The sequence below is a fragment of the Columba livia genome, chromosome 5 (assembly GCF_036013475.1).
Source record: "Columba livia isolate bColLiv1 breed racing homer chromosome 5, bColLiv1.pat.W.v2, whole genome shotgun sequence".
NCBI classification, from domain to species: Eukaryota; Metazoa; Chordata; class Aves; order Columbiformes; family Columbidae; genus Columba; species Columba livia.
In genome coordinates this window covers 6,169,591-6,195,883 of record NC_088606.1, presented here as the reverse complement: position 1 = coordinate 6,195,883, position 26,293 = coordinate 6,169,591, and the positions used below count along the sequence as shown (strand labels likewise).

The 26,293-nt window shown below is 44.7% G+C and overlaps 1 protein-coding gene across 1 annotated transcript in view; it reads left to right on the top strand.

The window, feature by feature from the left end:
- Window positions 1-262: 262 nt before the first annotated feature.
- Window positions 263-26,293, top strand: part of RTN1 (reticulon 1) — a 123,349-nt gene continuing 97,318 nt past the window's right edge. The window contains exon 1 of the mRNA XM_005506354.4: window positions 263-856. Coding sequence (XP_005506411.3) covers window positions 667-856 — 190 coding nt within the window. The 5' untranslated portion in view covers window positions 263-666. The remainder of the gene's footprint in view (window positions 857-26,293) is intronic.

Below are 26,293 nucleotides of genomic sequence, written 5' to 3'. Positions count from 1 at the left end.
GATCATCTCTCCAGCGTGGCTGCAAACAGAAAGGAACCAACTGAGTATAAACGAACCCAGGTCCTCAGGAGCTGAGCGCAGCTTCTTCCACTGGGTTGGGGTCTGGCAGAGAGAAGTGGGGGAATGGGGAGCGTTTAGGATGTGATTGGCCGTGGGCTGCCTTTCCCCCCTCCACCAAGCCCAGAGGTGCTGGAGGAACCTGCAGCGTTTTTGGCGGGTGTGATGCTGTGCCTGGCTGCGGCGCTCTGGATGATGCGGGGAAGGGGGCTGTGCTCTGCGGGGGGTACTGCAGGAGAGGGGAGGGAGGCGTGTGCCTGCCTGGAAGGGGGCATTTCTCCCCCCGTACACACAAGCCAATGCCTACCCTGCTGAAGCAGTTAAACGGGGAGAGAGCAGCAGCCAGGCTGGCAGATTCCTGCCCTGTGATATGCCAGCCACACGGTGACGCAAGGGCTGGAAGGCTCCAACTAAACAAGCCATTTTCACCTGCGTAATAAGCGCTAGTGGAGATACAGCAACAGCAGCAGCAGCAGCTCCGAGTCCCCGCAACTGGCCAGATTCCAGCGCGGCCGCAGCACCAGCCAGCCCTCGGTGGCCACCGCAGCTTTTTCGGTGGCTCCCGCTGCAGCCTGAGAACCAGAGACCCACGGCCGCCTTGCAGGCAGCATGTCAGCCCCGCCGGACCCCCAGGACCTGCTGCTAGCGGGCACTGGGGTGCACTGGGCTGCGGACGGGGCGGACCAGTATGCAGCTGGGGCTCCACTGCGGGATGGAGATGGGGCTCAGCAGCAGGAACAGCTGGTTTTCGGCTCCGCCAGGGAACACCCGTCCGTTGCCATGGCGACTGCATCCCCAGGTAAAAGACAAGGGGTACCCAGGGATGCTCAACAAAGGGGCCCTGGCAGCTGCATCTCCTGGTTCCTGGTTCTCTTGCCTCCATCCCTTCCCCAGTTCTTCTCCCAGCCTGGCTGCTTAGAAACATTGCTAACGAGTTAATGAGTGCATGTAGGAAAACAGAGAACAACGTGCAATTGCGGCCTTTCCGAATAATCAGTTTTGCTGATGTGGGGGAGGGGGAATGCAGGACTCAGCCAAGTTCCCTAAAGCTCTTAGCAGTTTTCCAGGCACAGGACACCCAGTTTTAAATCAAATGTTGGAGGGCATTTGATTTCACCTGACTTGACGGGGTGCTGTCCTCATTTGTCATACACCTGTACACATCTGGAGTGACAGATCCCAAAGGAGTTACTTCAGATATTCCTGTGCACCTGGAATTTCTGCATGGCCTCTTATGTTATTTCAACATAGCTTTTAACAGGAATGCCTATTCTGAAGTGTTTATTTACTTTCTGCGTGCTTTTGAGACACGTCCATTTAATGCTGCACTTTTTCATTGCTGTGTTTTACTCCTTGTGCTTTTTTAGGTGTATTTGACTTAAGGTGCATTTAGTTTACCTAGGGTCTGCAGGTTCATTGATTTTCAGTTTACTTTTGGGATGTATTTGATTTCTCTTGGTTTAGGGTTCCTTTATTTAGTAGCTGTATTAATAGCAGGTGTATATCTATTAATGAACCCCAGAAAGCTTCAGCTTCCAGTAGCTCCTGGTAGAAATGTTTGGGGAAAATGACTCTATTTCCTCCTTGGTCACACTTCCCCACTTACTTTCCCATTGCCACCCATTAGAGAACCTGAATAACCCAGCCCTGGGGAAGCTGGTGGATCCAATCTAGATTCCTTTTCACTGAGAAGTAGATGTTTCCATTATGCAGCCTGACAGCATTAAACTTGTCTTGAGTAAGTTGAGGGTTGGTGTTTGGGACGGGAATTGGTCTCCATTATGCAATAGCTGCAGGAGCATTAGGAACTGCGTTTTTGGGCTGAGTCCTTCTTAATCTCCTCCAGTCACTCAGCACAGAGAGTAGCTGGCCAGAAACAACACAGGCAGCGTGACTATGTGTGTTATTCCACCGACACCCATCTGTATGTTTTTTTCCAGGGTTCTGAATGTGCATCTGTGCTTGCGTGCACTCTTAACATGGATGTTTCCCTGGTGCTTTTCTGTCTGCTTGATGCTACTGTGTTCAGTAGTAAAATGGGATCTAGTGCCCATCAGCTGATGGGGGAAATGTTTTGCTGTTTTGTAGCTTTGGGCAGGCAGCAAATCTGCTGATGTGCTGCTCATTCGCTCATCTGAGTGGCAGGTTGTGAAACGTGACTTTGTATTGGAGAGAGAGGCAGCTGCTTGTAGTGTGAGGCTGTTCTCGGCATGGGGGGGTGTGTGTGAAGAGGGGCAGGATTGGGGTCTCCAGGTAGGGTTGTCTCAACAGTATGACATGAAGGAGTGGAAAGAGATCTTGTGAGAGTTCATTGTTCACTGATGGATAAAAATATGGCCATGCTGAATCTTAGCATGCAGAACAAAGAGGGGTGGTCTCTTAAATTGTGTAAATCCCTACCAAGTTGAATGACTGTAAGACTGCTTACATTTAATGAAATCTTCTTCAGGCTTAACCTGATCTGTAGGTTCAGGCCTATAGAATGCAGAATAGTGAGAATGAAAAAAAAAAGGAAAAAGAAATGGAAAAGAAAAAGAGAAAAAAGGCAATAAAAGAAAATAATTGTTGACTTCTGGAATCCTCTGTAAAGGGGCTTTAGACATGTTTGTTTGCATGTGTCAAACTGTGGCAAGATGGAGATAAAGTGAGCAAAAGAGACCTTTTTTGGTGTTTGCTAGCTGTGGGTTGTCAGGTTGTCATATTAGCAGTATCATAAGAGTAGTAATGTGTTTGAAACATTTCCCTTTTTGTTTTTCCTGTTTAATAAAGTAACTGTTGTGTGGTTGTACGTGCGTCTAGCCAACTGTGGCAGACAGAGCAGCACCCCAGCCAGTGCAGCCCTGCGCACGCAGTCTGCTTTCCTCTTTGTGGCTGCAGCACCTGTATTTCAGTTCCACATTACCTAGAGAGCTACAGCTCCTGCTCCCTTCACCAGGGCAAGTAAATAATTTCCCTGTTCTTTCTGTGTGACTAAATATTCTCAAGTTGCTGAATAAATGGTCTGTCACATTGCCGAATATCTAAAACTGTCAAGTATTTCCAAAAACTCTTTAATTCTCCTGCTCAGAGTGGGATTCCTCTGTGTTCTTACGCTGTAGGAATGGACCCAGCGGGAGACACCTACCTCCAACTTTAAACATTGCTGTAAACTTACAATACCCCCTGTACAATGGGACATCTGGGGACACTTTAGACAAGGAACAATACATCCAAACAAAAGCGAACTGGAAAGGATGTTTTCCAGGTATTTTCCTGATGCATCCTGTATCTTCCTCCACACTGGTCCTCGCAGACCAGTCCTTTGTGTGAAAAACATGGTTATGCTCTTTGAGGCAAGAGAAGGGTTTTGAGAGATTCTCCCAGCATGAAAGTAATTGAAAATAAATGGTGGGAATTTATCACAAGTTGTACAGAAGTTTTCTGATACAACTGAAACATTTGCAAACTTTCCCTGATCTTGGCTTTTGTTTTAAGTTTGAAAACCAGCCAGGGATTGTTGAAAGGTTCAGAAATATTTTCAAGCTGGCCGTGGGCCCGGCTTTCAGCCAAACTGGCCTTTTGTCAAAACCTTGTGAGTTGTTTCTGAATGATGAAAAGCAATGGATTTCACTCCCCGTTCTTCAGATCAATGAAAATCAGCAGTGATTTGGACTGCAGAAAAAAATTCCCACGAGGAGTAGAAAGCTCAGAGGTTTCTTAAGCAAAGTCGGGGCAATAAGGAGCTGCAGATCCCACATCTGCTTCTCCTCCTGCAGAGCTACAGTGAAGATCAGCTCCAGTAGCTTCTGGGCAAGGACAAAGCAGTTTCTCTTGCTTTTATACTTGGCCTCTGGGTTTTGCTGAAAATGTTTCTCTCCTTCAAATGGAGAGTTTCTCTTCTTCCCAAAGATGAATTTAATTCAGGTTAAGAGGAGCTTGCAGGCAGCTCTTGCAAGGACTGGAGACTGAAACAGTCCTGAAAGGCTGGTGAGCAGTTGCATGTTGGTGAAGAGAGCCCCATGTCACCCAACACACCATCTGGTCACAGATTCTGTTATTTATTTTTATGCATCAACAGTGATTAAAATTCATTGAAAATCATTATTTCCAAAAATATTACACAGGCTACCAGGCATTCCCCAGGATAAATACATATGGTTTCCATTAGAGAAATGGCAAAATGTAAGAACGGACTGTACCTCCACGGTGCAGGTGTGTTTAAGGGGAAAAGAGGGGAAAAGGGTCAGGAGCTCATTCAAATGGTGATTCTTGTGTCAGGATCTGGGAAGCTGTATGCAGCCTTGTGCGTTGGTGGATATCTGCAGGGTGATTTACAGGTATGGTATGTCCCTACGTCCACGTAGCTGAGTTGAGAGGTCCTATGATTTATGGGAATGAACAGCACCCATGTGTCACGTGCCAGTAAGGTGAGATGGGAAGGAGGGACTAGAAGCTGCTTGGATGAGGCAGATGAGTTGAGGAGAAGCCTCTGCCTGCCGAGGAGCAGTGAGATACCAAATCCCAGGAGCACTTCAAGCTCTGAGGAGTGTAGATGTAGTGCACAAGAGTGGTTCTGGCTCCTGCTGCTCCATGATGAGGGCAGACTGTTTAGGCTCAGTGTTTTTAGTAAAGACATTTTTAAGGAACGCCTCTAATTTATGTCATTTGTAGAGGTCGAATTTGAAAATGTCAGCTGTGTACCTATGTGCTTTCACCACAAACTGACCCACCAAACCCCCCGCCAGCAAGGGGCTGGAGTGAGATGCTCCTAGAGTAACCCTGTGTTTATACTGGTAACATTTTGCTTGTAAATCTCAATTTACTTGTTTGTCTCCAGTTACTGGAAAGGGTGAGTTACTGACAGCTTTACATCTCAACGTGAAAGAAGTTTTTGGTGGTTTTGTGGCAGCTTGAGAGCCCTGTGGTTCAACTGGGTGGAAAGAAATGGGTATGAACATGAGTGTCTGCACTGCTTGGGTTTGGCACTAAAGCTTTTCTGGTGATGTCAGAGCACAACCAAATGCAGCAGGTTCCCCAAGGCCACACGTTCAGCTGCTCTTTGTGGCCTTCCCGCCCCTTTCCAAGTATTGCTTTGGCAAGGGCTCCCTCTCCCTAAGCATCCACAGCAATGTACTGCTCAAGGCCATGGGCACTGTAAAGGCCAAGGTCCAGAACCTGATTTTTCAAGTTGCTGTAGAAAGAGTCTTGATAGGGTAGATTCACTGACCTAAGCGTACGCCGCAGGGGAGCTGAGCAGCTGCTTGGAAATACATTGTCAACTGCCAGACAATCTTTTTCAGATTTAGCCGACTAAGGCCAGATTTAATCTCACTTTGGAAAAGTCTATATTCATGCCAACTCTATTATTGTCGTTTTAGTCCTTCCTGATTTAGCGAATTGAATTTATTTTTTCTCTGGTCCCCAGATTAGTCCCTCAAAACCTCTGGCAAACTGGTAGGAGTGAGAGTGGTGGAGACTGTTTGATGGAGGCTATCAGCATCCCCTGGGGTTGTGTAAGTGCAAGCAGGTTTTGTAGAGAGGGACAGAAACTCAGTGAATTTCTTCTTGGATCCTTCTGTTTCTGTAATTCTCGTGAATCTTGACAAAGTGGCCATTTTGCCACAGCCCACAATCAGTTATCTAAAAAAAAAAATCCTATCAAAATAACACTTTTCATTCCCATTTGGGTAAAGCAGAAGCAATGGATCCTGTTGGGCTCCTCCAGCAAGTGCTCAGCATCTGGGGGTGAAAAGTGTGGTGCATAAAATGTCCTGGGTTAAAATCTGTGCAGCAATGTATTTCTCAACTCCATACAGGTCAAAATGCAGCTTCTTTCACACTGTTCCCCACAGGGGTGCAGGTAGCTCCACCCCTGCTTTGACTTCCACGCCGATGGATTTTCTTCAGCCTTCAGGGCTGCAAATGCATTGAAGAAGAGGATGAGGCAGATGAAAGAGCCGAGTAGTACCAGGGAGGGTGACTCACCTGCCTTATTTTAATCTTCATCACTGGGTAATGAAATGTTTTATTTATAGGCAAGGAACTGAGGAGGAGAGGTTGGGAAGGAGAGGAATGGCATGAAGGGCTTAAGATGTCCTAGTTGCGGCAAGCATTCGGTTTTGCATGTTGCAGTATCTCCTGGGCTGTGAGTCTCCCCTGGTTCACTGTATCTCACTGGTGTAAGGATCCTGGGAGAGCAACACCTGCCTCCTTTCTTTCTGCAGCTCTGGAAATGCCATTCAGTGACACCTCACACCTGATTTTTCCCCCCAAAACTGGAGTGTGATGTCCATGCATACTCACCATGTGCTCTCAGACCTCCTGGGGACAGAGACCCCAGCAAATGCCTCTGGCTCAGTCCTCCTGGAAGAGTTTGGGCAGATCCCACAGGTCTGCTTATTATGTCTTCACAGGCTGTCCCACAAAAGGATGCTGGCCCAGCTGCATGGCCTGGATTGACCACGATCCTCAGGATAAGCACCTGGCTCTTCTTTAGGCCCTGAGAAATTATTTGGCCCCAAGACCTAATTATTTTGTGCATGTGTATTGTAGCTCAAAGTTCCTGAAATGTCCAAGGAGTTGTGCTGCAGGTCCACATCATCAACGGGGAATGGAAGATTTTAAATGGGTGACTTCTTAGGGGTTCGCTTCACTTGCCCTCCTGAGTAGTTGGTACGTCTAAAATGGGCCAAATATGCACTAAGCCTTTTTCATTTTTAATGTAGCATTTATGTCCTTATGTCTGTTTTCGTGTTGTATACTCTTACTGCCAGATCAGTGATGGTTACAATCATTATTACTGTTATTATTTTAAATTTATTTAAGAAAATAAGGCCGTCACATAGCAAACCATGTTTGCAGCAATGAAGCATTTTTAATTAGTTTTTTAATTTAAGGAAAGTAAATATATGTGCTGCTGTATACTTGGCATAAACACGTTCTTAACTGCTTTAAAAAATTAGGATGGTCTTAAGTATATGCTTAAAGGTGAGCCTATGTTTTGCCGAATTAGGTAATAAATGAAGTAGGAGATATAACATGGATAAATTTGCTTTATTACCCATTAGACCAGACTGCTTCAGGTCACTTGTGTGTAAAATGGAGGCAGCAGCACGTACCCACCTCATTACAGTACGGTGAAAATTAACATTTAAAGACATTGAAAACTTGGAATGAAAATCATTATAATGTTGTTGTTTAATTTGATCTATTGTGTGTGTCCAAGTGTGACTAAAAATTGTTGGAAATGACTACAGCCTTCATAAGTCATTCGTAAGTCATTTCAAATATTAAGGTGTTATCTCATAATCATTGGCTTTGTGCTTTCATATTCCTTAAAAGTGGGCTTTACCATCTTTATTTAAATAAGAGCTGCTAAGAGTTCTGTGAATATTTCTTTCACTGCTGTAATGAGATGCCCGCCCTTGGTACAGCTTCCAATTAGGAAATCTCGTATCAGAAAAGGTGGCCAGTTCTTCAGAGATTATTGGAACACAATTGCTGGTGACAGCTGCAGCATTCCCAACATCTCCATCACGCAGCGCTGACTCCGTCAGGGATGCGGTGCTGCGGCGGGTGTTTGCTCGGGCACAGGTGAGGACGGAGCGTGGGAGGATGCTCGCTGAAGGATGCTTTCTGTGCCAGAGTGACTCTGCAGACCCGTAGAGTTATGTCAGCTTGAGGCTGTTCTGTGCCATCCAGGACATGAATTACGTCTTATATTTCAGCACTACTGAATTTATTAACTGCAGCTGATCTATTGTTGGTGGCTTTAAAGACATTGAAGGGCTTATTAACTGCAGGCAGTAAAAAGCAAATGTATGGGGCAGCCTTGTCAGGCTGGAAACCTTCCTGCTCCCAGCCCCAGGGGATCTTGTGCTTTTCTTGTCTCTGAGTTTTTTTCTGTGCAAATATTAGTGTCTTGGTTGCACCCCTGGGTGAGTCCCGTGGCTGAGGAGAAGGAACTGTGGCACTGGGGCACAGACTTTGGCCCTGGGCTGGGCAGGAGCCTCTCACTGCTGGTGCTGGCAAGTGCTTTGTCTCCTAAACCATCCCTCACCCCATTTCATGTGCACATCGCAAATCCACAAATGCAGATGATATAGATCCAAATGACATCCCCAGCCCTGCTGTGCCTGTGCTGCATTAGTCACTGGTTGTGCAGCACAACAGCCTAAAAATCCTCACCATGGGCAGCCTCTGCAGTACAGCCCTAGCTGTTGGAGTTTGTACTGATTTCCTTCTCCTGAGCCTGGCCCCGTACACGCTGCTCCCAAAAGCACTCAGGGGTACCTGTAAAGGAATTGGTGGAGACAGAGTGCATTTACGGCTTGCAATTGGCAAGGGAGTTTTGCCATTTACAGGCCTAATCCTGCTCCCCAACTTGGAGGTAGTGAGGTTGGTGCAGGGAGAATGCCTATGCTCACCAAAGGCAGCATTGTGCTTGTCAGGCAGGTGGGGGGTCCCTCACCCCATACAGGTCCCGACACACACAGAGCCAGCAGAGCAGCTCTGCTTGAAAATGCTCTTAACCCTAAGCTCATCCGCAAGCCAAAGGGCTAGATCTTGAGCAAAGCCTAAAAGTTGCTCTAGGTCTACCACTGGTGGGCGAGCATTCACCTGTATTGATAGGACAAGGGGTGATGGTTTTAAACTAAAGGAGAGGAGATTCAGACTGGACATGAAGAAGAAACTTCTTGCACTGAAGGTGGTGAGACCCCAGCCCAGGTTGGCCAGAGAGGTGGTGGATGAACCATCCCTGGAGACATCCCAGGCCAGGCTGGATGGGGCTCTGAGCAACCTGAGCTGGTGAAGATGTCCCTGCTCATGGCAGGAGGTTGAACTGGATGGGCTTTGAATGGGCTTATGATTCTGTGATTCTATGATTTGGGTCAGCAATGTCCCTCTCCCTGCACAAGGAACACCCACCAAGGCTGCAGCCAGGGCAGGAGGTGAAGACCTGCAGCAGGCAGACTGGGGAGCACAGTGTCCCCTCTCTGCTTTTCTCCGCTGAGCAGCATCCCCATCTCCTTTGTGGGAGGGTATAATGAGGTTTCATAGGTACCGTGTCTCCACAGAGTACTGATGTACCAGGGATCTGAATTCCAATAAGTCTTAATTAGGTCTTTCCCTTGATGTCCTTAATTTAGAGGCAAAAGAGACGCACTTACTGCTCATATGCGTAGGAAATGTTTTGCATTTCAGGATATTTTAATTCCTGTTGACTTCAGCAATGAATCGCAGTGCAACACATTGAAAATTAAATGTGCACTTTAGCTGAACTGGAGGCTTAACTGCTCTGCATGCAGGTGTACCTGGATGATATGCACAGTAATCATACATTATTTGCAGACTGATTGTAGTAAAAAGGGAAATGCCTTTTCCCACCCCTTATAAAAGTTTAAAAAATATGGATCCCGATTTTGCTCACCGTTTTTTGATCTCTAATTACTGCTTATCTCTGTCTCAGGATATACCACATTTGCCACATTTTTCTTTTTATTACAAAGGTTTATATTTTCAGTAAACATCAATGACCAAATAAATAGATGCTCCAAACTGCTGTGCCCTGAACTTTAATTGAGACAGTTTCCTTCGGTGTGGGGCTGACCTAAAGCTGAAGGCTGGTTCATCTCTTTAGCAGCTTTCGTAGTTGGTTAAAAAATGATAATGCAGCATTCATGTTGTTGCTGTTTTCTCTACTGCTCTGGCAAAAGTGTCACTGTGATTGAATATATGATTCGTTTCTCAGGACCTGCTGGTATATCCTGAAAGTCTGTGTGTATAATCTGCGATTCTCAGACTGGAATTTGTAGGAAAGGTGTTGGGCCCAAAGGTGAAGCTCCAAAATGATGTGTGAGAGTCAGGAGAAGTCCCAGAGGAGTCAACCTCCCCTGAACACGTTGTTTATGAAAGTAAATAGGGTTTATTGCTTTCACTGATCTGAAATGTTTACACTGAAGTGGCTGGTAAACGGCATCTTCCTTACCGGCAAGAGAGGATTTTAACATCTCTGATCAATCTGGAGTAGATCTTCAGTAGGTGGTATCTGATTCTCTAAAAATTTCCTGTGTGTTTACTGTGCGTACGTTGCATTCAGGATTGAAAAGTCAAGCAAGCAAATATTTGGTCACATGCACAGATGTGGAATCTCCGAGTAAAAACTGGGTTATTTTACATGAGTGAAACAGGAACTCTCTGAAAATGCTTACCCGTCTCTGCTGGTGCCAAGAAAAAAGGACCAAATCTCCTGAAATTTAAATTTTTGAGAAACTTCCTGATCAGACAAAAAATCTTCCACAAGAAATAAAAATGGATTAAAAGAATATTTCTTAAAAAGTGAAGTCTTAGAAAGCAGTGTCTATATTTTCAAATTGTTCCCAAATCAATTCATGTGTTTCACCTGATTTGGCTGGCAGCACTATTTAGAAATCTACTTTTTGGTTTTGTAGTTGGATGTTTATTCCAAATACACATAAATTCCATTTTAAAAGCACTGATTCTGGCCTGCAAATTTCTCTATTGTGTTTTAGAATTGCCATGTCATGCATCTTTTTTTTTCCCCCCACCCTAAGAAATACCATTGGAGATTAATTACACTGGTTCATCTAAGCAACTATCACAGTAAAAGCCGGTTGTAATTTGGGGGATTTTTGTTTTCTTTAAAGTCTTTCAGACATTAGCCTTTATAATTCACTTGCTGTGTAGTAGAAGTTCAGGTCAGAGCTAAGGAGACAGGCTTGGGGATTTATGCTCTGTGAAATATATGCAATCTGCTCTCACTTTGAACATGGTCAACAGACCATGTATAATCCCTGGAATATTTGGTGGATCTGCTAGGCCATGAAGATGGCATTTGTAATATTTGTCTAGCTACATGTATTTTCACATCCCTATGCCATACAAACTCTATTCAAAAGCAACCTGAGGAGGGAGGGCTGAACAAAGACTGAAAAGAAAATATATAATTCTCAGTAGGAGATTTCAGAGTTTGAGCTTCTTTTCTTTTTCCCTCTCTGCTGTTGTTTTTTAATGAATCGTTCTTTTAACCTACTTTAAATCAAGCATCTAGCATGCTAGATGTTTTGCAGATGAATCATACCGTGCAATGCACTTATGCATATCTGCTGTGCAAGTACATTGTCAGCTTGTATTTGATAACCTACCAGCAAACAAGATTTTTTTTCCCCCAGAACCTTGGGATAGTAGCATCGTTTTCCAAGTGAGAATAATGCAACCACTGTTAATAAATCAACCTGGCTCCGAGGATGTTTCACCACTTTCACTGCCTCTCTGATTAGCATTATCCTCAGAGGTATAAATTAAAAGAGGAAAATGTATAATCTGGGAAGCTTTCCAGCATCATCGTTGAAAATGTGAGCTCAGTGCTTTGCTGGGATTTCTTTGGTGGAGGAATGCTAATAGCAAAGCTGAAGATGTGCTCTGATTGCATCCTAAAGACTAGGAAGACGCACAGAATAGCTTCGTTTCTTCTTCCTTTGTCATCAAGGTAATTTCTAATGCGATCTGCACAGGATGAATCTCCAACTGTTTCTACACAGTTCTGTGAACTGGTCCCAGAAGTGCAGCTTCAGTCGTTCCCTTTTCTGCTACTTGTTCTCTTAGTCTGACATCTGCATAAAATATGTTACATGTTTTCCCATCTCAGCCTGCAGATAATTGCCTGCAGCTGTTAGCAGTGAGTGGACACGGTCCCTCTGCTATATCGGTCAAAGCCTGAGCTTCAGCAAGAAGGATTTCAGGAATTTCTACTGCCTGTTCCTATGAGGTGTCATCACAGCTGGGTGGTAACTCCTGGTACCTCCCTCCCCACCAAGGGATGAAAAATGTGCTGCAAAATGTGCTGATTTGCAAAAATATTTCACAGGGAGGGTTTGCTTTTAGCAAAGTTCCAGCTGTGCTAAATGAGCGAAAAAGGGATTTTTCAGCATATCAGCAACATCTTGGAAGTGGAAATGCCATATCCACCAGCACTTTATTAGGAGTCAGTTTTCCCCTTCTCCTGCCCATGACCCACTTGGGCCTTTGGTATTTAACTAAAACGAGGAGTTTAGCAAGACTGTAATGCTTGGAGCCTCACTTTATAATGTCTCTGGGTTTCTATTTGCTTTCTCTTGGCCAGGTCTGTGCCAACATCATCCTTTGCTTTCCAAGAGATGGTGAAAAGCTCAGAATGCAAGACTAAGCTGGTGTTCCTCGGGTTCAGTTTGCATTTTGGGGAGGTGCAAGGAAGTAGAAACCTCTTACTATATTGCTGATGGGACAAGTGATGCACAGTGCAATGAATAGTCCCCAGCAGCCACATTTAAACTAGGTCTAAGTCTTCCTAGGCCCAGGCAGTGCTCCAAAGGGGTCTCAGCTTCATCATCAGTGACTTGGTTTGTGGGGCCTCTTCAGACTGAGGCTCCAAAAAGTCATTCCTCTCTCCTGAAAAATGTAGGACAGCTATTTTTACTTAGGTACATGAAGACAGCGTTTTGTGTGGTTTCTTTTTTTCCTGTTTTTCTGACTGTTTTTCACGTTTAAATTCATATTAAGGAATCTCAGCTATGTTTTGCAGAGGCATTTACTCTTCCAGCTGAACAACATAGCAGGAATACCGTGTGTTATTTGCCACCTCTACTGACATCGCTAAATTTGCTGAAGCAACGTGTTTCAGCATTTCCAAACGTTTTTCCTGTGGAGCTTTCTCTTCCATAGAAAGGTTTACTGTTTCCCCTTGATTTGAGATGAAAAGAAAATTAAAAATAATATGAAACTTTCCCACAGGACAGAATTTCTTTTGCAATAGCTCCACTTCCAGCTAATGTCAGGAAAACCACAAACAACTGCAGTCAGTATGCTGAATTTCAACCCTGTGTTTACAGCTTATTCTTTGCCATTGCTGTCTGAAGAGCAACAACATCAACATACTTTACTTTCAGCTTGAAAATACCCATTAAATCCCAGAGTTAGTGCACTAGCTGGTAGGATTTGTTACCACCTATTTAATGGACTCAACAGGAATGTGACCTTGGTTCTGTGTCACTGGTGAAAATGCAGTTGCCTCCTGGTCCAGTCCATCTAATTGCTGCTGAACTATATGAAACAGGTTCTTCTGTCTTCATGGCAGATGACTTTGCCACCACTGTGGTCAAGAAGGCATGAAGCCATGAGTGTTCCCCAGGCTCGCAGCTGCCCAGCGTCCTTGGATGCAAATAATTATGTAGTAATGTATATTTATTACTTACTCACTTAAAAATGTGACTTGTGTATTGGTGCTGAGCAAGGGAAGGAAAGCCAGTGCAGACAGCAAATCTTCCTCTTTCTTCTTAGGCTCCATACAAGATCATTTATTTTCTTTAAAAGCCCTCCCCTTCTCACTTTGTGTGAGCAGGAAAGTAGCGCAGGCTCCTCCATGAGCAGAAAGCGAAGTCTTTAGAAACTATCAGGTTCCCTTTCCTGACCCTGCACTTGGAGCTGCAATAACAACAGCTTCCTCAGCCTTGCTGTGCTCTGTGTTTTAACCAGCATTTAAAAAAAAAAACAAAACCCAGAAGTTTTCAACCAATTTCAGACCCATTTAGCTGGATGCCAGTAACTACAAGAGAAGGTAAGATCCAAGGCTTCCTAACAGTCCTCTGCTCCTGCCTGCACCCAGCACCAGAGGCATAAAAAAGCTCCCTGTGAGCAAAGCACCGTGTTGCCTGCGGTGTTGCTCGCTCAGGTTTCTGGTTGTAACTGCTCTGCTGTGCCAGGTTCAAGCCAGTTTCTGAGAAGATGGGTTAGAGGAGCTGGTTTCTAACCTCATTCGACAGAAAGCTGAGAGAAAAAAGGGTGTTTGCTCCTGTTTCTTGGGGCAAACAGCCAGGAGAAAAGAGCTACGCTAAAAATCAGTGTAGGCACAAGGATAAAATTGTATACATTGGACAGGAGCGTTCAGGCTGGGGAGGAGGGGAAGTCAGGATGGAGTGAAAAACAAACGGCAAGGAGAAGAAATCCTAACTACTCTCGAGAGTCTGGATTCCTCAAGCGATGGATTTCTCACCAGTTTGTGAATTAGCTAATGTGATGCTTGTAGTGGTAGGGGGTTAAGCTTAGAAACTCAGCAGGTGCTTTCTGGTCCACTTCTCCTGTGTTGATGAGCTCTGGAGACAGACTTCCCTAGCAAAACCATCCTTCCCCACCCTTTGTCTAGCTGGAGCTATTAACATAATTTCTCTTAAAAAAAACCTCTTTTGAATGCATTTTACTTTTTCAATTATTCATTTTATTCAGCTGGAAGGGCATAAAATCCCCATTCTTCAAGGCAGAGACAAATTCGCACAACCTTTCACCGTGCAAGTGCTACCTGGAGGAATGCTGTTCCACAGCAGGACCTGCTGCTTTGGCCTCACTCTCCAGACCCTTGGAGACTGACTGACCTCTCCCAGCTCCTACATCTTGCCCTGGGAAGCTACAAGGAAGACCGTGAAAACTCAGAATGATCTTGGCCATCCATATAAATGCTCTGAATAAATAGGAAGGGTTTCAGCAGGGACAGGGCATCTCAGTAGGATGAGCCAACTTAAATGCAGGATGGGAAACCACAGATGAGTCCATCAGAGAAGGGGTGAGGTGTTGAGGGTCACAAGCCAAATGAAAGCCACCACAGGCTGCAAAGCTTGTGCTGTTTTGCTGTTCTAAAAAGCATATGGCATCCTGAGATATGACAATGAGGGTTTTGTGTGCATGGTGCAGCACGTGACTTGGGGAAGAGCGTGATGTCCAGTCTGGAGCACAACACTTGGGGAGCAATGCAGAAAGTCCATCAAAGAGCAACCAGGGTGATCTGATGTCTGGGAAACATGACCTAGGAGGGAAGATTGAAAGAACTAGGTTTGCTTAAGCTAAAAGGGAACACAATAAGAGCAGTCTTTAAGAACATGAAAGCCCAAGAAAAGAGCCTGAGTTCACCTGGTCTTCAGATGCACGGTGGGCAGGAACCGATGTAAGACATTCAGATTAGTCACTTGGGAAAAACTTAAGGACAACGTAGACACATAGGCTGGAGAAGCACATGTTGCTGGGGCAGGGTGGCTGCAGCTCCATTGTGTGAGGGCTGTACGGACAGCAAAGAGGGACATCACCCAGGTGATGTAGGGATTGGTGCTGCTGCCTGGGCCAGCGATGGAGCTGGGTGGTGTCCTCCAGGCCTTTCTGGCCCCATATTTGGGGAAGTCTAGAAAGTGAAGTGATGGATGGCAGCAGGGAATATAGTAATTTCTCCTTTTCCCATCTTAGTTTGATTCCTGTCCTGTTCAGACCAGCAGCTGCTTCTGTGCTGGTATTTTGTGTGTTTCAGTGGTTTCTGATGGTAATTATTTGTATATACTTTTTAAGAAAAACAGTGTTTTGTTTGTTTTGCAGGAAAAGCCCTGCTTTCTTTGGCGGGTGAATCGACTCCTGCAGAGAAACCCAGACATAGCATTTGATGGCTTAAGTTGGATGAACAGAGCAATATTCAGCATAAAATAGTAATAACAGGGATTTTTAATGAATGCAGGCTTGGCAGGAAGAAGTTATAGAAGATGAAGTGTGCAGTGATAGTTGGAGGCTAACAGTGCAGTGCCTGCATCCAAGAAAGCAGTAAAGAGAGGAAGATACAGCAAGTACAGGCTTATTAATTTGATCTAATTAGTATTGTTAAGAACATTAAGGTAAATGGAAAATGGGCAAAATGCATAATGGATTTATAAAAGAGGACTGTGAAGGCAAACCTCATAGCTTCAGTAACATACTGATTGTTTTCTGACTGGGTTTCACTGAAGTGTAAAAGCCAGCACTACGTGAAAAGGTAAAAATTGCTGGCTGAACTGGAAAAGGTGGAGGACAATACGTCCATGGCCACACTGCCTGTTACCTAAAACGGAGACATTTGCTTGGTAACAGTTTTAAATTGGGAAAAAAAAAAAAGAAAAAGAAGAAAAAAAGAAAAATGTCCAATTTTACCGAAACTATTTTTTCCAGCTAATTCCTTTAACTAAAATTTTCTGACCTCCTGAAAGGATGAGCAAATAATCAATGGATGTTGTTTTGAGAAATGTAGTACAGCTTCCCAGCTGTGTTAACATCAGTGAGCAAACAGCATTTCCTCAGACCACGTTGGGACCAAATTTGGAAATTATTCCGTTTATATTTGGGCTCTGTGGACTGATCATGAATATCTGAAATGTGATCCATGCTGCTTAATTGTAGCTTCCTATATGAGTCACAAGATTATTTAACAAGGATCCTTGATTGGAGGAACAAGCAAACACATCTTTTAGACATACTTGATTGTGCCAATTTCAGTGCTTATTTTCTCTTGATGCTGATACATACATATTTTTCATTAGCCTTGGCAACCATTTCTTTGCCAAAAAAACAATTTCTCAGGTGTTGGCAGAAAATGTTATGTGGATTTAGCTAATATAAAATCATTTACACGTGTGATAGCCACTGAAAAATGTTAGTATCATCCTCTCTGTACCAAAATTAAGAAAATAACACTAAGATTCAGGTGCAAGATAAATTTGGGTGGCAGCACTGTATGTGTCCAATTGTATTAGGTGAAGTCAGAACGAGCTTCAGGAAAGGCCAATTTGATTGCTTTCCTAGCTGTGCTGCAACTTGGAGGCTTGTAGGTTTTATGGTTGGTTGGTTGGTTGGGGTTTTGTGTATGTGGGTTTTTTTTATGTTATTATTAATTTCCCCCCCCCCATTTCTTGTGTGTTTAGGCTTTTCCAGGGCATTAGGGTGGCTGTAATTCTCACCTCAGAGCAAGAGCGTGTGTTGCAGCTCCAATACAGCTGCTGGGGTGCAGTGTCTTCTGCCAGTCCCTGGGTCTCATCCTACATGCTGCATCAATGGGGAATCACAAGGCCCACAAAACATCGCTGTGCAAAGAGACTGGTAGTTTTACCATTTGTGGTACACTGCTTGTTGCAATGATTTTTCATAAAAGTTTGTTTATTAACTTTGGGAAAAAAGACTTTATCTTTCCCAAAGATCTCAGTAAAGCATTCAGCTATGACGGAGTTCAGAAGAACCTTCTCTGAAGTACCATTTCATTGGATTTAAAGCTCTCTTTCATTAATATAAAACGTGACATATGTGATCTTCTCAGCAGCAAAGGGTGCTGCTGATGTAAGGCAGAGTCAGTGAGCTGCCTGGATTGAAAAATCATCTCAGTTTTTCACACTGCAAAGGTCAGTGCACCTGTGACAGCCCAGGACACTGGACCTACTTGATCCCTGAGGTTAGAGATTTTTTTATATTGTACAAAGATGAGAGTTTTTCTGTTTGGAAAGTGACTCCAGAGGTCCAACACACTCATTTTTGGTTGCAGCAGAACTTCCACCAAATATTGATGATTATTTCCCAGCTCAAGTGAATGTTGTCAATTCATCTTGGTGGCATGGACATTTCCAAAATTCCTTGGTCTATGTGTTAGTTTAAATTATTAATAAGCTGTCCTTTCATATACCACTGCCAAGCCAGCCACAAACCCTTGAGCCACAAACATAATAAAAGGCAAATTCTTTCCAAAAACACAATTCTGTTATTGAATAGATTCCACTCACTGGCTGAAGGAATGACAGATTAAGTAAGAAAAAAGGGAAAGAAATAACAGGCTTGGAAATCTGGAGCTGGCCATGGATAAACAAAAGGGGATTGTGGCAGTCCTTTGAGTACACAAAAAACACACATTTAGGAAGAAAAAAATGGAGAATGTGTAGGAAAACATCTGGAAGGAGCGGTGCCAGATGGTTGTTTCCTTTTAGATTGGACTAGTATTTTTCTCATAAAATATGAAGACCCAATTTTTGTGTTTGTCAATATTTGCAGATCTCAGTCTGTATGTAAGGAGGAAAATAAGGTCTCAAATAGAACTCTCTGCATGCTTAAAATTAGCTTGATGTTCTGTGCTTTGCTGACTCAACCTAAATGGCCTGGGATAATTTTTTAAAATAGCTCACTAGTTTTTTTGTTGTATGGCTTTGGGGTAACATTGTTTTCCATGCTTATAGGGGAATATCTCCATTTTATACAAACTTGAATAGCTACAGTTAGCAACCAATGTGTTTTCTACCAAATGTTTGGAATTTCTTTCACAAATTAGTGGTCTTATGTTTGTTAGACTTGCCATTGAAGCAGTGTTGAACTGTGGATATTTTTTAATTCCATTGCATGGAAGATTGGGAAGAACTTCCATCCAGTTTGAAATTCAGATGCTGGGGTTTGAGTGGGACTAATGGTTAACATCGTTATGTCATGGGGCAAAAATGCTTTCTGAGGAATTTGGAGGGGATGTCTGGAGGATATCCTGAGGGTGGTCCAGTTGAGCATCACCAAGTGATGCTCCCATCCAGCTGGAGATCGCCTTTGCTACACAAGATGCTGCCACATTTCAGGGCATCCCAGGTACAATACAACCCACTGAGAGCCTTATATTTCAAGGAGCTGGGGAGAGGATGTGACATGGTCATGGGTGTGTGGCACCTGGGAGGGCTTCAGGCTCTGCTGTCCTGTTCCTGCCCCAAGTCACCGTCCCCATCACACACCTGGGCATGTCCTTGGCGCCATGTGGATCACTGAAAGGTGACCAAAAATCTCTGCTGTGGGGCACTGAAAGTAAATCACAGAATCACAGAATGTCAGGGCCTGGAAGGGACCTCGAAAGCTCATCCAGTGCAATCCCCCCATGGAGCAGGAACACCCAGATGAGGTTACACAGGAAGGTGTCCAGGCGGGTTTGAATGTCTCCAGAGAAGGAGACTCCACAACCTCCCTGGGCAGCCTGGGCCAGTGTCTGGTGCCCTCACTGTGAAGTTTCTTCTCAAATTTAAGTGGAACCTCTTGTGTTCCAGTTTGTACCCATTACTCCCTGTCCTATTATTGGTTGTCACCAAGAAGAGTCTGGCTCCATCCTTGTGACACTCACCATTTATATATTTATAAACATTAATGAGGTCACCCCTCAGTCTCCTCTCCTCCAAGCTCCAGAGCCCCAGCTCCCTCAGCCTTTCCTCACACAGGAGATCCTCCACTCCCCTCATCATCATTTTTGTTGCCCTGTGCTGGACTCTCTCCAGCAGTTCCCTGTCCTTTTGGAACTGAGGGGCCCAGAACTGGACACAATATTCCAGATATGGTCTCACCAGGGCAGAGTAGAGGGGAAGCAGAACCTCTCTCGACCTACTTAATATCCCAAATAACACCCTGCACAGGGAATGAATAGTATTAGAATAGTATTAGAAGTTTTTAGTACCTTTCTTAGGATTTGATTGGACTTTATTAATTTAAAATTAATTAGAATTTGGCTAGTATAATCTGAATAATGTGTTTATTTGTGCAAACATGCTTGTGTACTTTGCAAGCACATGGTCTTGCTAGAATAATGTGCGAAGGTTCTGGTGTTGTGGTGGTCAGTATGTTGAGCTGGAGTGAGCAGTGTGGGCTGTATTAGCAAGAGCAAAGCCAGTGAGTTGAGAAAAGAGACTATTCCCTCTATTCAGCCAAGGGTGGGCAGAAGTCAGAAAATGAGCAACCTGAGCTTGCTTTGGACTGGAGATCTCCAGAGGTCCCTTCTAGCCTGATTTCTTCTGTGGTTCTATGACTTTTAAGACTCATCTCTATCACCTTTTTCTCTGCTGTGCTCCTATTTCTGACCATTTTCACCTGTTTTCCCATTATAAATATAAAGGTAATTAGGGCTATTTAAAAGTTGGCTGCTGGCCCTTGAGGCACTTCTGCACCAACAAAGGGCTTGGGTTGTTTCTCAAGCCCAACTGGGTGTTTTGTTGCTCTGCCTCACAGATTGAATTAATGAATTAACATATATGTATTTCTTCAGGTCACTCTAAGACAAGGAATTTTCAGTTTCCTCAGGAAAACAAAAAAACCCCAGCAAGTTGTTTTTATTAAATCCCAGGTGTTTAGTTCTCTCCCTGCCAATTCCTTTCACTTCACCTTGGAAACTATTTACCGTTTTTATGAAAAGTCAGCTTTGGCAAAAGACACTGTTCGAACATAACCGAATTGCAGTGCAGTTTGCCACAACCACTGTGCAGTAAATTTCAAGCCCTTTCAACAAAATATTCTTTTCTTAGCTAAAATTGTTGGCTGAATTTGGCAGAAACTTCTAAACACTGGGGTTGATCCAGTCTGAGTTTTTCACCCAATGAGCTATCAAGCCCCAAAATCTCACCCATCTTCAGTTCTGGCAGTGCAGCAGGGAGACCCCACGTCCCATATTTATGCTACAGACTCCGTTTTTTTAGCAGGGTAAAGCAGAGATTTCCAGTGGTGAAGCTGCTGCTGGTTTCAAGTAGGAATAAGCTGTCATGGAGTGTTTTTTCTTGTTTTATAGGAATGAAAAGCTGGACTGAATCTAAGGAGAAAGGTGAAGGTGCAGTGATGAGTTTTCTGTGAGGCAATTTGTCCAGGCAACTGAAATGGGGACAGCCACCCATCATCCCAAGCACTAACATGTTCAAGACCTGTGTGCATGTCATTTTTCCTGTCTTTCTCCCTTTTTCCTCCATCCTCAGAGAAGAGTAACGATTGCCTCTCAGACCGGGCGCTCTTTGCTGGCAGCGTTTTGTGCAGATGAGTGGTTATAATAGAATAAGGGCAAGGTAGTGACAAAAGTGCTGATGTTTGCTCACGGGCTGTGTCACCAGCTCACGGGTGGAAAACTCGATTAACACTTGAGAAATCTCAATTTCTCAAAAGGAAAAGGTGTTTGACCATGAACCTGCTCTTTCTGAGGGTCACTCCAGTTGCACAGTGGTGGGACCCAGCTCACACCAGTGGCTTTGGACCAAGGCAAAGCGGGAAGAGTGAGTCTTTGGGGCTGCCACATTTCTCCTACTGTGGGTTGGCTTGTTTATTTTCTGCTTTAATTTCCATGATCAATGGGCACTTCTCCTGCTGTTCTGCTCACTGTGGTGTTGTTATAACATTTTAACAAGGCAGGAAAGAAAAAAGAAGCACCATTATCTATCTCAGCTAATAGCTGCTTGTATGAGGGGAGCTTAAGCGGGTGTGCTGGACTCAGAAGATGCTGTGTGTAAGATGGTGTGGTGCAGACTGTCCTTTTACCATCAAATCCTGATTTTGCATTCCTCAGACCTCAACTGGCTCAGGAGAAACTCCCTCTGGCAAATGCTGTGATATGAGGACAAGGCGCAGAGCGTAACGTGGGGTGGGTATTCCCAGGGAGCCTGGCCCCAGCAGAAATGCCGCAGTGGCGATGTGAGTGCTGCAGATGGCGTGGAGACACGAGCAGGATCTCCAGATAGACAGAGGAAAGTGGTAGGAGAGATGCTACTGAGCTGTAGGAACAGTTGAAACCAGGCAATAGCAAGCTGTGCGCTGTAGATGAGCCATCTGTCTGCGTACCCTGGGTAGCATTGTGCTCTGTGAAGGTGCTACCATGGCCTTGCGAGCCGCGCTTTTGCTGTGCTCTGCCTGTCTGGACACAACAAGCCTCTCAGCAGGACTAAATGTCTGAGGCTTAACGCTGCGCTGCTCTGGTGGTGCAATGTGTTCTTGGGCAATGAAGATTTGTCCAAAGACAAGCTGGACATTTTCTACCATTTAAGTCTGCAAAGAGTGAATGGGTTTGAGAAGACAGTCAGCCTCCAGCTTGTGATGGGAACTGGTCTACCGGTTGGGGAAATAAGAGGATACTTCTCACAAGGGGAGGAGGGGCAAGTGCTGATCTCTTCTCTCGGGTGACCAATGACAGAACCCAAGGGAAGGGCAGGAAGATGTGCCAGGAGAGGATTAGGTTAGACATTAGGAAAAGGTTCTTCACCCAGAGGGTCCTGGACACTGGAACAGGCTCCCCAGGGAGGTGTCACGGCCCCAAGCCTGACAGTGTTCAAGAAGAGACTGGACAACACCCTCAGACACACGGTGTGAACTGTGGGGTTGTCCTGTGCAGGGACAGGAGTTGGACTGGAAGATCCTTGTGGGTCCCTTCCAACTCAGGACATTTGATGATTCTATGACTGATCAGGAGGTCCTAGTATGGAGGATTGCATGGAGATTGTAGGTCAAGTGAAGGATGCAAATGGCACAGGAAATTTTGTAGGACAGAGGGATGAAGGTATGCTAAAAACCTCTACTATGCTTTGCTGTTTGTTTACAGAAGCTGTGAGCTGTGCAGCCCTGCTGTATAATATTTAATTCTTGAGTACAGTTTTCCAGAATTCAAGCTGTGCTCCTGAGCCTTAATTTCCTAACTAACCTCATACAGTCTGCTCAAAATATAATCTGCCATGCCGTTTATCTGCACAAAATAGAGTATTTTCTAATGGCAGAAACTCCAGCAACCCTTAATTGGGTGGAGTGGAAGAAAACATGTATTTGAATCTTGAAGAAAATATGAAGCCTATTGTTAAACCCTAAATGTGTTTTGAAAGGAGGTTTAAATAATGCAGAAATATTTACCACAGATACTTACCGCCTCTTTTTGCACAAGACTGCATTTCTCTTGTTTCCTTTAAAGATCTCTGCTGGAGTTCCTCCAGTAAGACCAATGACATCCATAACATCTCTGTCAGCACTGTCTGGGCCGTGCCATGCTGTAAGTACCAAGGGTGACGTGTGGGGTGGCAGACCCAGACCCTTGGTCACTGTAAGCCAGCAGAGCTCTGCTGAGATCTCTTCTCTGGTTCTTTGAGTTCAGATGGGCCATGGGTTTGCAAAGGCCTTTTCCAAAAGCCTCCTCTGCCCCTAGGCTGTCCTTGGGAAGGGTAGATCTGATCCCCCACAGTTTGCACACTGTTGACTTTTCCCTACTATTATACATTCCTATCTTGATTTTTCCGAGCAGACATTTGGCAATTGCTTGGAATGGAAGGCTTTTGGTCCCTCCTTTCTGTTTTCTTTGGATTGAAGGCATGGAAAACTGCACACACAGTATGCCAAATACTTTTATTAATTTCACATGGTTTACGAGCTACTCTGTCTCCTGACCTGTCGTAGCAGCAAATTAAGCTGGAGCTGACCTTTCTCTAATCTGCAAATTGAGAAATTTGTTGGTTATATCCCTTAGTTATGAAACTGGGATTATTCTAGCAAGGATAAAAGCTGAAGGCCATCAACTGCTCTGGCTGAGCTCCTCACCAGCTGGGAGCAGGAATACATTTCCCTCTACTGTAAAATTAGCTGGGCTCATTGCGGGACAGCGTTTACCATCTCTTTTAAGTGCTGTGCTTAAAGCCAGGATGTTCTTTTTTTATGTTCTGAGTAGGAAAATAAAGCCTCTGGCACCACGCTCTATTACTGTAGGAGTTAATATGTGGTTTTGCATCCAGGTCATTTCCAAGGAGATGTGATGTTTGCAGGTCATTCCTCGTATATGAGCTTGTCCTACTTGCGAGCAACCTTGCAATTCTGCTTCTGCTGGGGACTGTCACTTCATCTGGCTCATTTTTTCCTCCCTTTGTCTCCTGAGCAGCAGCTGGAAATCCCTTTGTATGCTCCTGTAACTCCCTGCACAGGAAATGAGTCACAGGGTCCCCATCAGTGCCTTGTTGCCGGCTGGCGAAGCCCCAGTGTCAGACAGTCCCCTTCTCCACCACCCCGTCACAGCCGGCCCCAGCTGACACCGCGACAGTGTGTCTGAGACGCCTCCCTCTTCTCTCTTTTCCATCTGTCTCTTGGGGAAAAGCACAAAGAGCATCGTTATCTGCTGTGACAGGCAGGGTTATGCAGAGAACACCTCCTGGAAAGCAGATGGGACAAATTGATAGTGGACAGGAAGATGCGCTAAACAAATCTGGACCAGCCAGTGCATCAGGCAGGTGGTAGAGATGACATGTGTGCCAGCAACGGAAAGGTAACCACCATCCACAGGCCTCATATTTGACTTCTAAACTGATAAAACTCCCATCCAGGCGATCTGGGAAGTCAAGGACATTGTTGGATACTTTGTATTTACTGCTGTCTCTATTGAATGGTAAAAAAAATAAAACCAGATCCTCCTGTACAATGCTGTTTCCCTTATGGGAGTGGCTTCAGCTGAATACATATGCTGTTGAGTAGGATTCTGGAACAACTCTTGAAAGGAGGTTGTAGCATGGAGAGTGTTTGTCTCTTCTCCCAAGTAGCAAGTGATAGGACAAGAGGAAATGGCCTCAAGTTGTGCCAGGGGAGGTTTAGATTGGATATTAGGAAAAAATTCTTCAATTTGTCAGTGTCGAGGGTTTAGATTGCGGGGTGACAATAAAACCATGGCAGATGTATTGTTAACCTCCTCTCCTCCCCCACTTCCCCAAGGTCCTCTCCTAATGTTGGCCATAAGGAAAAAGGGATGAGATCCTCGTAATCTCCTACTTTTATATGAAGTATTCATGTGAATGGAATGTTATACACCATTGGTCAGTTTCTTGGTCACCTGTTTCTGGTTGTCCCTCTTGCGAGACATAAATCTGTCCTTATCAATAACTTCACATTCCATTGCTTTGTTTACCAAAACATGTATCTGGTTCTCCAGGAAAATGCAGCTCATATGAAGCTTTAGCTGACAGGCTAATTCACTAAAAGAGAAACTTGTTTTTTAACAAAACCAGGGCAGTCAGATATTGGAACAGGCTGCCCAGAGCAGTGGTGGAGTCACCATGCCTGGACGTGTTTATAAGGCATTTAGACAAGGTTCTTAGGGACATGGTTCAGTTCTAAAGTTAGGTTATGGTTGGACTCCTGAGGGTCTCTTCCAACTGAAAACATTCTATGGTTCTATGATTATATTAGATGTCAGAATTTCCTCTGCAACTGTGAATATGGTTTGCGTGGCCTCCCTGGCCCAGCCGATTAGACACCTTGAGCTCAAGAAATAGTTAATTGCATCTGCAAGATAAATTAGGGAAAACAAATGGCCCTTGAGGCCTGTGAGCAAGTTTCAGAAATATTAACTGCTGCTTTCTTTGATCTGTTCAAAAGAGGAACTGGTGGCTGTTTCTGTGTTTGGAAATAAACTGTGGAAAGGTGCCTTGTCCAGAAGAAACTGAACTGTGCAAGGGGGGCTCACACTGGCTGAGATGCTGAAATTGAGGGCAAAACCCCCTCCAGCAGGCAGAGCTGCACTCCTGGGGAAGGGTGATTTTCCTGACCCTCTCCCCTGTCCCTGCTCTTACATGAAGCCTGGGAGAGTCCAAGGTTGGTACATGGCAGTGCCTCAGGGCACGCACAGGTACACTGCGCTGCAATCTCTGCAGACATTAGAAAACATCCCTGTTAATACAATTAGAGAATGTTTTCCCTGTCCATAATGGGGAAAGCTCCTGGAGGTATATATTGAAAAATATTTTTGCCATAACTTTATGTTAACATTTTCCATCACATTTTTCATGGTGTTTACTCCCAGAAGCCCAAATCTCCAGGTATTTTTTGCTCAGAAAATGGAAATTCTTTTATCTAGGGCTGTTGAAAACACACAGAGGAGAGGAAAGGAGGTTAGAAATCCCTGGCAGGAAGGGGGACGCTCTTCTCAGAACAATTTCCATCTCATCAGATTGCAACCTTTTCATGTTTGGAAGGGAAAAAAAAAAGGCTTTGGCCCAATAAAAGCTCTAAGTCCAGTCTGGAAGAGCTTCTTTTATTTTCTATGTTATCAGGTGCTTATCTCCATCCCTGTTAGACTGTGAGAACCTGATAACAACCATGATGTGTCTGGCTGCCCCTTACGTGTCTGACTGCCTCTCCATCACCGTGATGCACGGGGAGGATACAGCAACAAGCAGACCTCGAAGGTCTGCTGGGGTTCACCCCTCAGTGCCTTGACCTGCTCTGGAGCCAAAGGGTTGTAGTAGCCTATAGAAACACCTCAGCCCTCTGTTTGGTGTCTCTCTTTATAAATAACCAGGCACCTTAAGGCAGACAGGGAAATCTTGCTGGGATGCTGCTATTTTTTGCAGTCCTCTGGATTTGAAGCATTTGCTTTGCAGTTTACTTTTTAAAGAACAAAAATGCTGATGAGCCTTGGATGAGGCTGGCCCTTGGCCATCCTCAGGAGCTGTGTCTGGTGTCAATTGTGAAAACCTTGCGAGAAGGACTAACGTGGTCCAGGGCTGCTCCTCCCTGTGCGAATGCTCTGGTCCCCTTGCAAAGCCCAGATGTGGGCATAGGTGCCTGTCTGTGTAGATGAACCTGCAGTGCTGTCCACTAACATTTGTTCCATATGCACCCCTCCTGTTAAGGTTAATGGGAAGTTGTTCTTAAG